We start from the raw sequence: 14,822 nt of genomic DNA on the forward strand, positions 1-14,822 counted from the left end.
TTTTGTAGTTGATCCAACAAATGGGAGAGTTCTGCAGAAGGAAAATTGTTCCCCCCTCCCTCTTCTACTGTTGTGGCTATAGAAAAGATGTTTTAGAAGGCTAATGTGAAGTATTCCATCTATTATCTTCCTTTGATAAAATCCAAAGCTTCCAAAAGTTTTCTCTTGCCCATCTTTAACTTTTTCTTTTCCTTCTGCCTCCTCCAGGGAAGCTTATGCTATAGGAAAGAAGGAAAAGCCTCCTTTTTTACCAGAGGACCCATCGTCTTCCTCAGAAGAAGATGATCCTATTCCAGATGAGTTGTTATGTCTCATTTGTAAAGATATAATGACTGATGCAGTTGTAATTCCCTGCTGTGGAAACAGTTATTGTGACGAATGTAAGTGTTAGTCCTGTGTTTGTTAATTCAAAACATCAAATCTGATCTTCTCAGAGCAGAAATAGGAGATAACGAAATCACTTTGTTACCAGTTCTATTTAACGCTTGAGTATACCCTGAATAGGAAAGGACTCTTCTCATATAAAGAAGAAAAAAAGCAGAAAGCTTTTTTCCCTTCTTGTGTATCTAGTTAAATCTGCTCTACATGCGGAAGGATGAGTAAGAGAAAAGTGATAATTGTGCAGGTGATTACAGTATTAGATATTGAATGCGTTTGGTTTGTCCACAGTCCTTTCTCTCATACAAAATGACGTGTCCAACTCTGTTGACTTAGTGTGGTCTGCAACAAATAGATAGTTAGGCTTTTAATCCACTTCTCCATGGGAGAGTTGGTTAAAACCTTCTGAACTCAAATCTGCTAATGCTTTTTTTAAATGTGTTTTGTTCATTAACCTTGAGGTTGTTGACTTCTCACTGTACTAGATACTGGAAAAAAGACTAGTTGTGAAACATCGAGACACAGCCTGCTCTACATCTTCAAATGTTACAATAGTGAAATACCAAAACTGTGTGGTTATTTCCTGCATACTAGAAATTTTTTACACTATTCAACATCTATAGCTTCTTGCTCTCAATTCAAGACCATGTTCACTCATTAATTGTATACATGTTTTTATAATTGATTAGAACCAAAAAAAATTCCTTAGTTTGGCTAAAAACTATTTCAATTGTTCTAATTATTCACAGGTATTAGAACAGCATTACTGGAATCTGAGGAACATACGTGCCCAACATGTCATCAGACAGATGTTTCTCCTGATGCTTTAATTGCCAATAAGTTCCTACGCCAGGTAACACCATTACTTTTATGTAAACTGTTTGTAAGAAAAGTCTATTTGTAAAAAGTGGAAAGGGAAGAAAATATTTACATCTCCTTAAGCAAGGCTAAATTGAATAAGGCTAAATTTACTTTTTAAATATATTGCCTATTGTTACAGCTCTTGAGAGACAACCTGGAAAATTCAGTTCACGCTTGTTTAACATGATTGCCTTACTTTCAAATTCGGTGTTAACACCAAAGTACTTTAAATACAGATACTCAGTTACCAGTCATTAATATCGGTGTTTAATGTGATGTGTTCGTATATCTGTATGTTGATTTCTTTAGGATTAATAGCATTTACAGGAATGCACAAGTAATTTTACTCTGGAGGCTTTTGTTTGTATATCTACTGAAGTTTCATACTACCATTGTGTAAATATTTTTCTGCCTCTAGGCTGTGAACAACTTCAAAAATGAAACTGGCTACACAAAAAGGCTCCGTAAGCAAATTCAGCAGCAGCAACAGCAGCAGCCACAGCCTCCACCACCACCACCACCTCCACCACCCCTCATGAGACAAACAATAACACGCAACCTGCAGCCTCTGCTCCGGCCAACAATTGCCAGACAGCAGGATCCGCTAATGATACCATTAGCTTCTCTGGCTTCTCGTTCTGCTTTGTCATCCTTGGGCCCTGGTCAGTCTGGGCTGCCAGTAAATCCGTCTTCTGTTGTTGTCTCTGATCTTCCTCCAGCAGTGTCCCTATCTCTCCGAGGTGAAAAGCATGATGGACCTTTTCGGTAAGTAAATCTGTAGATCAACGTGAATATAAAAGACACCAAAAGGCTTAAGTCAGATTATTCTTCTTGAGCTTCTCAGCTAGCAATTTATATATCATTACTGACAGTTCCAGATAATTGTGGAAGTTCTGGCTTTTGTGTTTACTTTGAGTGAGGACTCTTTGATAGTTGGAAGTGTGCTTCATACAAGAGTTTTCTCAGAAGTGTTTCTTGTTTGGTTCCCTTATCAGTCATTCAGTACAGGTTTACCCTGAATGAGGAACCTTTTTTTCCCCAGGAGCCTTTGATTTTAAGTGGCTAGCAATTCCTAAATTAATCACTTAGTTATGTCAAACCTTAAAAATTGTTTAGGGCTTATATCCTGTCAACTTTATGCCTTGAATGCAAGTAGCCACTCTGTCCAGAAGACTGTCAGGCTCAGATGTACTGTTGAATACAAAAGATCACTATTCAAAAGAACATCTAGGGCAGCCTCTGAACTAGCATATAAACATTTCTTAATAGAATTTCAGTTCTTGTATCTTCCAAAACTGAGATTCAGTGCGGGGGTTATATATACCCTAATCCTTTCATGAGCAACTAGCTTAATAAAATGTTTCCAGTGAGCTTTCTCTTTAAATGCCAGTAGTCCAAATAGACTTCTCATCAATGCTTCATTTGGAATCGGCCAGCTTCACATTTGTAAATCTGGGGAGGATGTTTCCTTTATTTTCTTCCACTTACAGTAGTCAGCCTTTTCTCTCCTTGGACTTTATATTCCAAGTATCATTCTAACTGTTTTGAAGTGATAAAAATCTGGGGTTTTTTGTAGTGATGCTGATGCTGTTTTACCTCCCGCTGCTCTCGTGACTGCTGCGGAACTTTCTAAATCTTCCCCTCTGTCAATCACCAGTTTGTTGGAAGAGAAGGTAAGTTTTATTTCAGCATATGCAATGACTCTTGTATTTTAGTGGAAATTATTTTCTAACTGTTTGCATTTATTTGCAAGGGCTATCAGGTTCCTGTGCTAAGACAACCAGCATTGCCAAGTCTTCTGGGCCCCCAAGGACAATCAATACCCACAACTGGTAAGTAACTATAGCTTAAGAATTTCTTCTGAAAAATGATCTTTGGATAAACTGAATGGTTTTTTTCTTTTTCCTCTCCCCACTTCAAAAGGTCATCCAATGAGAGCCAGTACCATTCGCTCAGCAGGTGGCAGACCAGCCTGGGAGCTGTAAGTATTCTACAGAAATTCAATATATTGCTACTTGTAACCTGTTAAATTAGGCCATAACACATAACATCCAACAGCTGATTTATAATGAAGTAAATATGTGCAGATAGTTGTGGAGAATACAAGTGGTAATTAATTTTTAAATGGCTTAATTTGAGTTAGCTTTAACAAAGGGGATCTGTGCTTGCAGTAAGATTATTTAAAATAAAACTCCAGTACATAATTGAAAAGAGGACTCTGAAAAATGCACACTTTGAGGAAACTATAATTACCTATAAAAATTAAATATAATTAAAACATCAGATGGAAAGCCACCCTTTTGATTACTGGCTGATGAATAGGGCTGAAGAAATTGATTTCCCAATAGAAATCAGCCTCCAACATTCTTTCTTTAACAACTTAGTTGATACCAATTGAGCAAATTACTGGAAAAGTCAACGCTGTTATTTTATGATGATTTTGAATTTCTTCAGTTTAGTCGTCTCAAATAGCCGAGCTGCTTGCTCTCAGTTGGAGAGAGGAGTCTGTTTTATCTGTTATTGCAGTGTCAATTTCGTCCTTCATTTTGCTATATATTTGTTACAAATAGATTGTAAGGATGCATTGTGTTCATAAAATCCTAAAGGTAAAACCCAGGATCCATCCCACAGATTACCTAAAATCTCAAATTAAGTAAGCGAGACAAAAACAGTTTGGGGACATGAACAGGCCAAATACATCATCATGAGGGAACGACATAGGAGATGTATGCGGGAGGAGTTACAGGGCGTTCGAGAGATCATTTAGTATCTGTGCAGTACTTTGAAGATGAGAAGTGTGAAGTATCAAGGAGTGGCAGAGGAGCAGTGGGCACATGGGAGATGAGAGTCTCTTTTAAGCATGAGCAGTCTCCGTCCACAATTGCAAAGCTGAGTATAAGGGGAGAAGGCCGAGGGAACTCTTGGGGGTGAGGATGTGGAAGGCAAATAGGAGAGTAAGGAAATGAGTGTAGTCTCTGATGAACAGAAAGCAGGAGGAAAAACGCTTAAGTTGAGAACAGGAAGTGCTCGCCACCATGCTCCTGCTTTGTTCGCTTTCCTCTTGAAAATCAGGGCAGAGTGTAACAAAGTGACACATGTTTTTGGGTTTCTTTTGAAGTGCAAATCGAGGACGCCCGCATAGTGACCGTGCCCAAAGGACTCAGGCCCCATCACTACCAGCATCAACACCAGTCTTTGTGCCTGTGCCTCCACCTCCCTTGTATCCTCCACCACCCCATGCACTTCCTCTTCCACCGGGGGTACCACCACCACAGTTTCCTCCTCAGTTTCCACCTGGTCAACCTCCATCTGCTGGGTACTCTGTCCCCCCTCCAGGATATCCCCCAGCTCCTGCAAACATGTCATCAGCTTGGGTACCAACAGCAGTACCAGCGGCTCATTCAAATGCCATCCCAACGACACAAGCACCTCCCTTATCTAGGGAGGAGTTTTACAGAGAACAACGGAGACTTAAAGAGGAGTAAGTATTTGGCTCAATGAAGTTGCGTTGTTTTTCATTTTTGTATTTCGATAGCTGCAGTTACACTAAAGTGCATCTGGCATAAGCAAAAATGACGTAGTGTTTTTTCCAATATACTTTTTCGTTGGAGATGGTAAACATGCAAAACTAAAACAAGACAAATGTAATTCTAAAACTTTCCCTAAAACTTGTAGGAATTCTAAACTGTTTTTGCTTAAATAGGATGTTCACCTTTTGCATTTGCATGCAGTATACATTTTCTCATATTGGCCATGTTTTGTTTCTTGATGTCTTTTTGTAATAAAGGTCAAACTATAATTGTAATAAAGGTCAAACTTATTTTAACAGGGAAAAGAAAAAGTCCAAACTTGATGAGTTTACAAATGATTTTGCTAAGGAATTGATGGAATATAAAAAGATTCAAAAGGAGCGTAGGCGTTCGTTTTCCAGGTAACTGCTTTACATGTCCGTAATGGAGAAGCAGATTGTCTAGAAGAATCAGGAGGAGTTCCACTCCACCTCTCTATCATTAGATGGATTGGATGATTCAAGGGATTAGCAGTGATAGGAGTTTCATATGTAGGTTACTAGCTCAAAAATGGCAGAGATTAGTTGCCTGATAGTTATAATTTGGCAGCAGATATTAAGGAACAGGCGTCTCTTACTAAGTAAGCTTCCCTGTAATGACATCCTTCACCTCCTGACAGCTGTGAGGAGGCTAGAAACTGAATGGGTGTAGTTGCTGGATTTTCTGCGTCTCCCTGTTCTGATTGTAACCATTACCTCAAAGCAAGGAGATATGTGAGAGAAATTGTCATCATTTCCTCTTTTAGTTATCTCATGTGGAGAGATTTTAACCTGGACTGCAAACTGATGGCTTTTGCTAGGATTTTGTTGACATTGTTAAATTTTTCTTAGGAATTAAATGATCAGACTTGTTTTTAAGGAAATCTTAAATTGGTGAAGGACTTTGAGAGGAAGAGTGATGCTAATGAACATATGCAGAATAATGTGAAATGGTTTTTAAAATATAATGAAAGAAAAACTTGTGAAGAACAGACTCGGGGTAGCTGATGTTTTCTATCCCCAAAAATCACTTGGGCAGGAGTCTGAATAGCTCTCTTAGTAATGCTGTTAGTATCTTTCCTAGAGTAATGGCATTGAGTCATATTACCAGAGAGTATGTTTAGTAGCTTTTAGATAAAAAAATTCTTGCAATGTGGTCACTACCCTTGGTTAGAGCTAGAGGTACGTGCAGAATTTTGCTGGGACATCTGGCTAGAAGTGTTGATTGAATAGTACTGTCTGTAGGACTGCAGTACAAGTATTTTGCATCCTGTACAAATTGCCAAATAAGTAGTGAAATTAAATAGACTAAGATGGCATTAGCGTTTTAAGGTGGCATAAATTGTGTTTTCTTGGTTTGATACCATACTGTAGCCATTCAGACTTGCTCTCTTTGCATCTTACTGCAACAAAAATGATTCGCACTGCTCATGGTTGCCGAGTAGTGAAAAATGTGCGCGTTCACGTACCAGTAGAGGACAGTATACACCGTCCTAAATCAATCAATAGCTATTGTAGTTCATGCGATAGAAGTGAGTGGAAATAGACTTGCCCTTCCTGTATGTTTTTACGCTAACAAAGCAGCAGCTGTTCTGTCTTGTAAACAGAAACTTTTACATGTTATCAAGTTCTTCAAGTTGCAGTAGCATTATGTCAGCAGCTGAAAGAAGCTTTGACATAAGCATATGGAGAGGAAAAAAAAAAAAACCAAACCAAATTTGGGAGGAAAAAAACTGGGAAGAGTGACTGTTTTGAATTAACTTCATTTATTTTTTTTGTGTTGTGTTTTTTTTAAGGTCCAAGTCCCCCTATAGTGCATCATCTTACTCTAGAAGTTCGTATACCTACTCCAAGTCAAGATCAGGTTCTTCCCGCTCTCGCTCCTACTCTCGATCATTTAGCCGTTCCCATTCTCGTTCCTACTCACGATCACCGCCGTATCCAAGAAGAGGCAAAGGGAAGAGTCGTAATTATCGTTCTAGGTCAAGGTCACATGGTTATCACCGGTCAAGGTCAAGGTCACCCCCATACAGGAGGTACCATTCACGGTCAAGGTCTCCAGTATTTAGAGGCCAGTCTCCCACTAAACGGACAATACCCCAAGGGGAAGGAGAAAGGGAGTATTTTAACAGATACAGAGAAGTTCCACCATATGATATTAAAGCTTACTATGGCAGATCAGTTGACTTTAGAGATCCATTTGAAAAAGAAAGATACAGAGAATGGGAAAGGAATTATAGAGAATGGTACGAAAAATTTTACAAGGGCTATGCTGTCGGCGCTCAACCTCGACCTCCAGTAAATCGAGAGAACTTTTCTCCAGATAGGTTTTGTCCACCTGGGACCAGACGAGAGAATTCACCATATGCTCGGGGACGTAGGGAGGATTATCCAGGTGGACAGAGCCACAGAAATCGTAATCTAGCAGGAAACTATCCTGAAAAACCTTCTGGAAGAGAGAGCCATGGCATTAAAGATCCTACAAAATCAAAAGAGAAGGAGGTGGAAAATCCGCTGGGAGATGGCAAGGGAAATAAACATAAAAAACATCGGAAGAGAAGAAAAGGGGATGAAAATGAAGGATTTCCTAATGCCGAGTTGTTAGAAGGTGCAAGAAAACCAAGAGAGCCAGTTACAACAGAAGACGTTAAAACGGACTCTCTGTTCATGCTGCCAAGCAGAGATGATGCCACCCCTGTAAGAGATGAACCTATGGAAGCAGATTCTATTGCTTTCAAACCAGTGTCTGAAAAGGAGAAAAAAGAGAAGGATAAGCCAAAAGCAAAAGTGGACAAGACAAAGCGAAAAGTAGAAGCGGCTGTTCCTCCCAAGAAAGATAATGTAACAAAACCAGCTAAAGCTTCCCAAGAGAAGGTGGATGCGGATCGTGAAAAATCTCCTCGAACGGAACCTCCTGTGAAAAAAGTGAAGGAGGAGTTGCCAAAGACAGAGAGTGTTAAAACATCTTCCTCTCAAAAGGATGAGAAGGCTCTTGGTACCCCACGGAAAGTTCACCCAAAAGTGACGAAAGATCACCCAGAAACAAGACCAGCCAAGGATGAAAAGGCAAAGAAAGACCATCCAAAAGAAACCAAGTCGGAGAAGGCCTCCAACAAAGAGGACAAGTCAAAAAAACCTGCTGAAAAAAGCAAACCCTCTGATGCAAAACCTGAAAAAAGAAAAAGAAAAGCAGATGAAAAGGCTGATAAAGAACATGAAGCCACTTCTGTAAAGGCCTCGAAACCAGAACCTGCTGAGTCGAAAACATCGCCAAAGGGGAAGACTGAGCCTGATGGTGAAAAAGGAGAGCGAACTCCAGAAAAGGATAAATCTGCTTTTCTTAACAACCCCGCAAAAAAGATTAAACTTAACCGAGAAACTGGCAAAAAGATTGTGAGTGGGGAAAATGTGCCACCTGCAAAAGAACCTGTTGAGAAACCTGAGCCAAGCAGCAGCAAAGTTAAACAAGAAAAAGCAAAGGGAAAAGTGAGAAGAAAAGTAACAGCAGCTGATGGATCTAGTTCAACTCTTGTAGATTACACCAGGTATCTCATAATTTCTTTTCCTATTTTTAATTTCTTCCTCCTCCCGCCTCCTCCCCCAATTGTAAAATTATTTATGGTGACAAATGAAAGGAACAGCTAAATCTGTGCTAACTGAGTGAATAAGCTCTGATCTTTTCTGTTAAACTGTGCTTGGGTGGAAATCAAATTTTGTTAAAGAAAGCAAGCAGTCTACTGCACAGAAAGGTAATCAGGTTAATTCATTGGTGATGCATTTCACCCTTGCTTCTGGGACGTTTTTTCCCCTCTTCTTATTCATTACATGCTGACTCTTTGAGGAGTCCCCTCTATGTCTTTCTTCAAATCCAGCTTACTGCTAAAGGCAAGGATAACAGGCATGCCTATACCCTGCAATATTTTGCATTTTAAAAATTGTAATGATATGCTTTTGTCAGTATGATGTGAAATTATACCTTGCAGAAATAGCAGCTTGGTTGCCAGTATATTGTACTGATTTTAGCTGTGAGCGCAGTCCCATGTTGACAGAGCTGCACTGCTTCCAGCTCAGCGCCAACTTCATTGGCACTTACCTTGGAGATCTCTCTTCTATATGCTATTGTGTGACGTGAGGAAAAAAAAAACAGTAATCTAGTGTGGGGCTGTTACTGCTTACATTTAAGCGTCTAAGGAAAAGAAAAAAGCAAACTCAAAACATTTAAGACATCGCTGGAGACTTAATGTGGTGTCTTGATATTCTAAAAAGTTTTTAAAACATACATTCTTCTAAAGAACAATGCTGGGACATGAGGTTAAGACTTCAGTTGTGTTTACCTCCCCATAATTGCTTGCTTAAATTAGGTACACATTCTTGTTTCAACATGTATCTGCCATTGGTAGAAATAGGACATGAAGGAATTACCAGATCAGACAGTCCCCAATCTGATAATCTTGTGTCTTTGTTAATTAAATGTGTAGTAGCAAGATACTAAATTAATTGATTGCTCATAATCTTAGCTAGTGGACTCATCCTTTCTCTTGTCTGTTCCCTTAATTTAACATTTTTTGAAAAAATGCTGAAGATTTAGAATTGAACCAAAAGCCATTTTATGAAATGTTACAAAAGAGGGCGGTGTGTCTATCTCCCCCATTATTCATGCACACTGGTTTTTTTTTCTTAGCACTAGTTCTACTGGAGGAAGCCCCGTTAGAAAGACTGAAGAAAAGCCAGACACAAAACGAACTGTCATTAAGACCATGGAGGAGTATAATAATGATATAACAGCCCCTGCCGAAGACGTCATTATTATGATCCAAGTCCCTCAGTCAAAGTGGGATAAAGATGACTTTGAGTCTGAAGAGGAGGACATTAAATCTACCCAGGTGCCCACAAGCATAGGAAAACCTGCGAGTGTTATAAAAAATGTGAGTGCTAAGCCGCCAAACCCCATAAAACACAATGAAAAAGAGACGGAGCCTTTGGAGAAAACACAGAAAACTACAAAAGAGGTGAGTTATGAAAGCTCCCAGCATGATGCAAAAAGTTCAAAAAGTTCGATGTCAAATGAAAAAGGAAAAACCAAAGACCGGGATCATTCTTTGTCAGACAAGGACACTTCTGAGAAGAGAAAGAGCAGTGTTCAGCCAGAAAAAGACCACTCGGAACGTGCAACTGAGCAAGGAAATGGAAAAAATATTTCTCAATCTTCCAAAGACAGCAGATCTTCAGAGAAACACGATACTGGCCGTGGCTCCACTGCTAAAGACTTTACTCCTAACCGAGACAAAAAATCTGACCACGATGGCAACAGAGATCACTCTAGTTCCAAGCGTAGAGATGAAAAGAGTGAATTAGCAAGGAGAAAAGAGTCTCCTTCTCGAAACAGAGAATCTACGTCTGTACAGAAGAGTAAGCCAAGAGAGGAACGAGCGGAGCCGTCCAAAAAGGGCGCTGGAGACGCCAAAAGGAGCAGCTACAGCCCTCCGCGGGAGCGGAAGCAGACTGATCACAAAGCTGCTCACGATTCCAAGCGTACGGTGGAGGAACACAAACCTCTAGATAAAAATTCAGGAAAAGAGAAAGAGAAGCATGTACCAGAAGTAAAGAGCAATAAAGAGAAAGAGCCAATTGTTAATAAACCACCTTTGAAACAAGAATCACCAGAAGTAAAAAATGAGAAAGAGAACAACGTGACTGGGCAAAACGATAAAAATGTTGTCAAGCCCAAGCCTCAGGTAAGCACCTCCTCCCGGCTCTCCTCTGATCTAACTCGAGAGACTGACGAGGCTGCATTTGTACCAGACTACAACGAAAGTGACAGTGAGAGTAATGTATCTGCAAAAGATGAGGAAGCCGCAGCAAAAATTCCTAAAGAACCGAAAGAAAAGGCTGTTGATAAGGTGAAGGAGGATACGGCAGCCCCTGCGGCAGTCGAGCAGCCTGAAGCGAGCAGAAGTCAAAGCCAGAGCAGCCCCAGCGTGAGCCGCAGCCGCAGTCAAAGCCCTTCCGAGAGTCAGACTCGAAGCCACAGCAGCAGCGCCAGCTCGGGAGAGAGTCAAGACAGCAAGAAAAAGAAAAAGAAGAAAGAGAAGAAGAAGCACAAGAAGCATAAGAAACACAAGAAGCATAAGAAACACGTTGGGAACGAGACGGAATTGGAAAAGAGCCAAAAACACAAACACAAGAAGAAAAAATCGAAGAAGAGCAAAGATAAAGAGAAAGATGACCAAAAAGTGAAATCTGTCCCTACATAGAATGACAGATAATAGAAAAATGACTTAATTCCTAAGTCATCTGTATTAAATTTTGTTAAAATGTAAACGAATTCAAGCGTTGTAAATAATGACATGAAAGACCCTGTGCTGCACTTAAAATATTGCTGCTTGATTATTTGATTTTTACATCAGAGCTTTATAAAAGTGAACATTTTGTACAGAATTGTGAGTTGTGACCATGTAACATGAAAGGTTTTGCTGGGGCATCTTATTTTTAACCACCGTTAATTAGTTTGGGTGGAGTTTACTGTACTGTGAAAATTTTCACATTTGAATTTTTTTTTAATTGCCTGGCAGAAGAAGCTGGTATCAGTTATAAAATATCAGCAGAATGATTTGCAGAATACATTACAGCCCTGTTATGTCACTTTTTTGATTACAATAAAAAAAGTTTTCAGTAAACTATCCAATGTGATGAGATTTCCAGTGAGAGCTGAACGTCAGCAAGGAAAAGAGGAGTCGTAGGAAAAAAAAAGCTGCCCATGGAGGCCGGTTGATCGCTAACGTGGATGAAGAATAACGTATCGGCAGGTTTGATTTTGAAAAGCCTGGTAGGACTTTAAATCTTTTGAACTGATGGAACGTGGGGAGGTGCTGCCAAGAGCCAGGTTTTTTCATGTGCTAAGTGGACTTGGTTTTCTATTGTAATAGGTAATATATGGCCCCGCAAATAGAGCTACTGGTTAAGCTGGTACTGACCGTTCTAAACTAACGTTAGGTAGGAAGCTGTCACCTTTCAGCATTGTTCCAGTGGCTTCAGAAAGCTGTTGGCATTCGCCAGCAAACATTTACACATATTTTAGGATGCCCTGTAATCTGTATTTCCTCTCAACAATGCTGACCACCAAGAGGTTTGTGTTTTTTAAATAGAAGCTTTATTATTAGGATTTTCATACTCTGGTGCCACTTGATACAGAACTAACCCATTAAATGTGGGGTTCAGCAAATGAGTTTGGCAGAAGGCGGCCCACTTGAAAGGCAGGCATCTGCTTTGAACAACAACAGGAAAGCTAGAAAATGTAAATTTAATTAGCTTGATAACTTTAAGACAGATGTAATGTGTAAAAAAAAAAAAAAAGTGGGAGTGGTGGGTGTTGCCGTGTCCAAAAGCCAGCCTGGTAAGAAATACTTCTCATTGGGCATTAAGGGCATAACGTCCCGGTGACAATTGAATCCAGGAGTGACAGCCCTCAACTGTTGGCTATGGGATTTACCCCAAAAGAGTTCTGTTTGGAAGTGCTTATAAATTAAAGCAGCATTTTGGGGCTCCCTGCTTGCAGAGACTATTTTGTTCAGAAAGTGCCATTGTTTATAGGTGCTGTTACTGGGGACTTTAGCAGTACAGAAATAGAAAAATAGTAATTCCTCTTGCTTTTCAGTGGGGGTGACCATCACATTTTAAATATTGGGTTGGAGATTGAGCATCCTGTACTTCTGAACAAGAACAAACCAGAATTAGTACTGGATTTCCCTGCCAGTAGTTTGTACCTTTTCATGTCGGGGCATTCTTGGTGGATTTTAGGTGTTTTCTGCACAAGGTACAGCAGGATTTCCAATTAAACCAATCCATTTATATTTCCCGGAATCAAAAAGCACATCTATAGTGGCTGTTAAAAATGCTCATCCAGCATCTCCTGTGTGGATGCAGGGAACTCCTGTCACCAGAGTAAGCCCCAGATGTGTGGGAACGTGACGCGGCCTCAGGCTCTCCCTTTGCAGGGTTTGTGCTCCTGCGGATGGGGCCAGGGAAAACTCCAGATTTATTTTACACCGTTCTCTGTGAGCACCCTTTGGCTGCATGAAAGACACAAAATTTAGGGCTCGGTGAAATGGCGATTGTGCCTTGAGTTGGAATGTGTTAAGTGTGCTTTATTATCGAGGTTTGGGATAATTAGTAAACTTGCATGGAAGTAAAGTTTTGGAAGTTGATGGAATAGCTCTATAAAAACGGGCAAAATTGTGTATTTTTATATAACCTTGTGCTGAAAAAGCTGTAGCCAATGCCTGTCTTAATGCTCCGTTAAGCTTTCCTGTTGCAGAGCGCTGTAGCTGCATTACTGATGACTTTTCAGTCTCCTGTGAGTTTAGTTTACTCTGCACATGGAGTTTCTTATGATAACTTCTTTCCAAGCCTTCTGTGCACCCGGAATACGCACAGCCCTGAGCTGGTGATTGTTACTCCCAGTCGTGGTTAGGACTGAACTTCTGAGGTTTGGATGCGGTGCCTGCAGCAGCGTGAAGGGCTGTGTATCCCCACGGGGGGGCTCTGCGGGAGGGTGAACGCTCCTGGAAGGGCTTTTGACATGAGGTGGTGAGATACGGTGAAGATGGTTTTACCCCCAGTGAAGGGAGGCACCTGTGGAGCAAAACAAGCTTTGAGCGTTGCTCAGTCGTAAGAAAGAGACATTGTCCCAGGGACTAAATGTAGTATGTTCCTTCCGGGATGCTTAACGCTTGGTCATTGCTCGAGGTAAGTGTGGCCCGTTCCATGGGAATGGCTCTGGATGGTTTGAACAGATGTTTTTTTTTCGGGCAGGAAAAAAGGCGGTTGGAAAATCCAAGTGTAAATGACCAAACAGAAACTACCCCACCGTGGGTGACAGACTCGCAGGTGACCGTCCACAGCTCTGAAAGGAAGGAGCGGTGTGGAAAAGACCAAGGGCATGAGGTGCATGGCGATGCCACGCGCGGGTAGAGTGAAAATTAGGAAACCGAGGACACAAAAATGAATCTTAGAACTCCAAATAATTGTGTTGCATTTTAAAAGTAAAGGAAAAGCTTTTATCAGTTTCTTAATGAGAGAGAAGAAATGGTGGTTGAAACGGCAAATGCGCTTTTCCTGAGTTTTCACCAGAAAAGGTTGATTGTAACCAGCTTTAGGGCAGTTCAGTTTAGAAAAATACAAGGATCATGGGCTAAAAAAGAGTGCGTTAACATTCAGAGAAAGCTTCTGCGTGAATAGTCAGGGTACTTACTGGCCAAAGAGCTTTTTTTAAACTGAGGGATGGTGTTACGTATCACAACTGAAGAGCAAACCTTCTCCCTACCTTCAAAGGGGAAAAGAATTGGAGTGTATTTACTTATTTGTTGTAACATCAACCCAAATTTGGCTGAATATAGTGTACAAACACACAGATTAATAGGATGAAGAACAGTCCTTAGCAGACTGAAGAACAAGAGTTGGACCCAGCCCTGTCTACCCAGACTGGATGTGAGAGCAGGGGGTGGGCCCCCAGCTGTGCTGCAGGTGAGAACATCTGGCTGTGGGGCCATGGGGCAGGCCGCTGTGCTGGTGCTGACCCCTCTGGGAATGCCCCATGGGCTCCTCACAAAGCGAAGGTGAAGCTGCTTCATGGTGGAACACACCTGGGAAGGTGGTGATGGTGCCTCAGAATGGTGGGGCTTGGCTGGGCTGTTGGAGGTCTGGAGTCTGTGCCCTCAGCCTGAAGGTTCAGAGCTGTGTGGCTCCTTGCACCTCAAGGAACGAGCCAGAGCCATGGGGAGCTGAGAGGAGCTGAGGGAGCGCCCGAGCAGTGGGGACATTCCATGGGGCAGGGGTGAATCTGGGCTTTGACATGGAAGCGTTGAGCCTGAGGCTCTGGAAGGAAACCTCGGGGTAGCCATCAATAGCAATGGGCAAAGGACTGGGCTGGAGTCCACCGACTCTTGCAGACCCTCCTGTGCCAAGCAGAAGGTAGGTGTCCACCAGGAGGATTGGGAGGTCAACTGGGAGCACTGGGAGAGGGTCGTTGGGTGAGCTC

At 41.3% G+C, this 14,822-nt stretch overlaps 1 protein-coding gene across 1 annotated transcript in view; it reads left to right on the forward strand.

Moving 5' to 3' along the window:
• RBBP6 (RB binding protein 6, ubiquitin ligase) overlaps positions 1 to 11,459 on the forward strand; it is a 31,191-nt gene extending 19,732 nt beyond the window's left edge. The window contains exons 8-17 of the mRNA XM_074158574.1: positions 208 to 380; positions 1,128 to 1,231; positions 1,658 to 2,004; positions 2,816 to 2,912; positions 2,993 to 3,071; positions 3,163 to 3,220; positions 4,358 to 4,720; positions 5,069 to 5,170; positions 6,583 to 8,331; positions 9,468 to 11,459. Of these exons, the coding sequence (XP_074014675.1) occupies positions 208 to 380; positions 1,128 to 1,231; positions 1,658 to 2,004; positions 2,816 to 2,912; positions 2,993 to 3,071; positions 3,163 to 3,220; positions 4,358 to 4,720; positions 5,069 to 5,170; positions 6,583 to 8,331; positions 9,468 to 11,040 (4,645 nt within the window). The 3' untranslated portion in view covers positions 11,041 to 11,459. The remainder of the gene's footprint in view (positions 1 to 207; positions 381 to 1,127; positions 1,232 to 1,657; positions 2,005 to 2,815; positions 2,913 to 2,992; positions 3,072 to 3,162; positions 3,221 to 4,357; positions 4,721 to 5,068; positions 5,171 to 6,582; positions 8,332 to 9,467) is intronic.
• The last annotated feature ends 3,363 nt before the right edge of the window (positions 11,460 to 14,822 follow it).

This window comes from Numenius arquata, chromosome 14 (assembly GCF_964106895.1).
Source record: "Numenius arquata chromosome 14, bNumArq3.hap1.1, whole genome shotgun sequence".
In the NCBI taxonomy this organism is placed as follows: Eukaryota; Metazoa; Chordata; class Aves; order Charadriiformes; family Scolopacidae; genus Numenius; species Numenius arquata.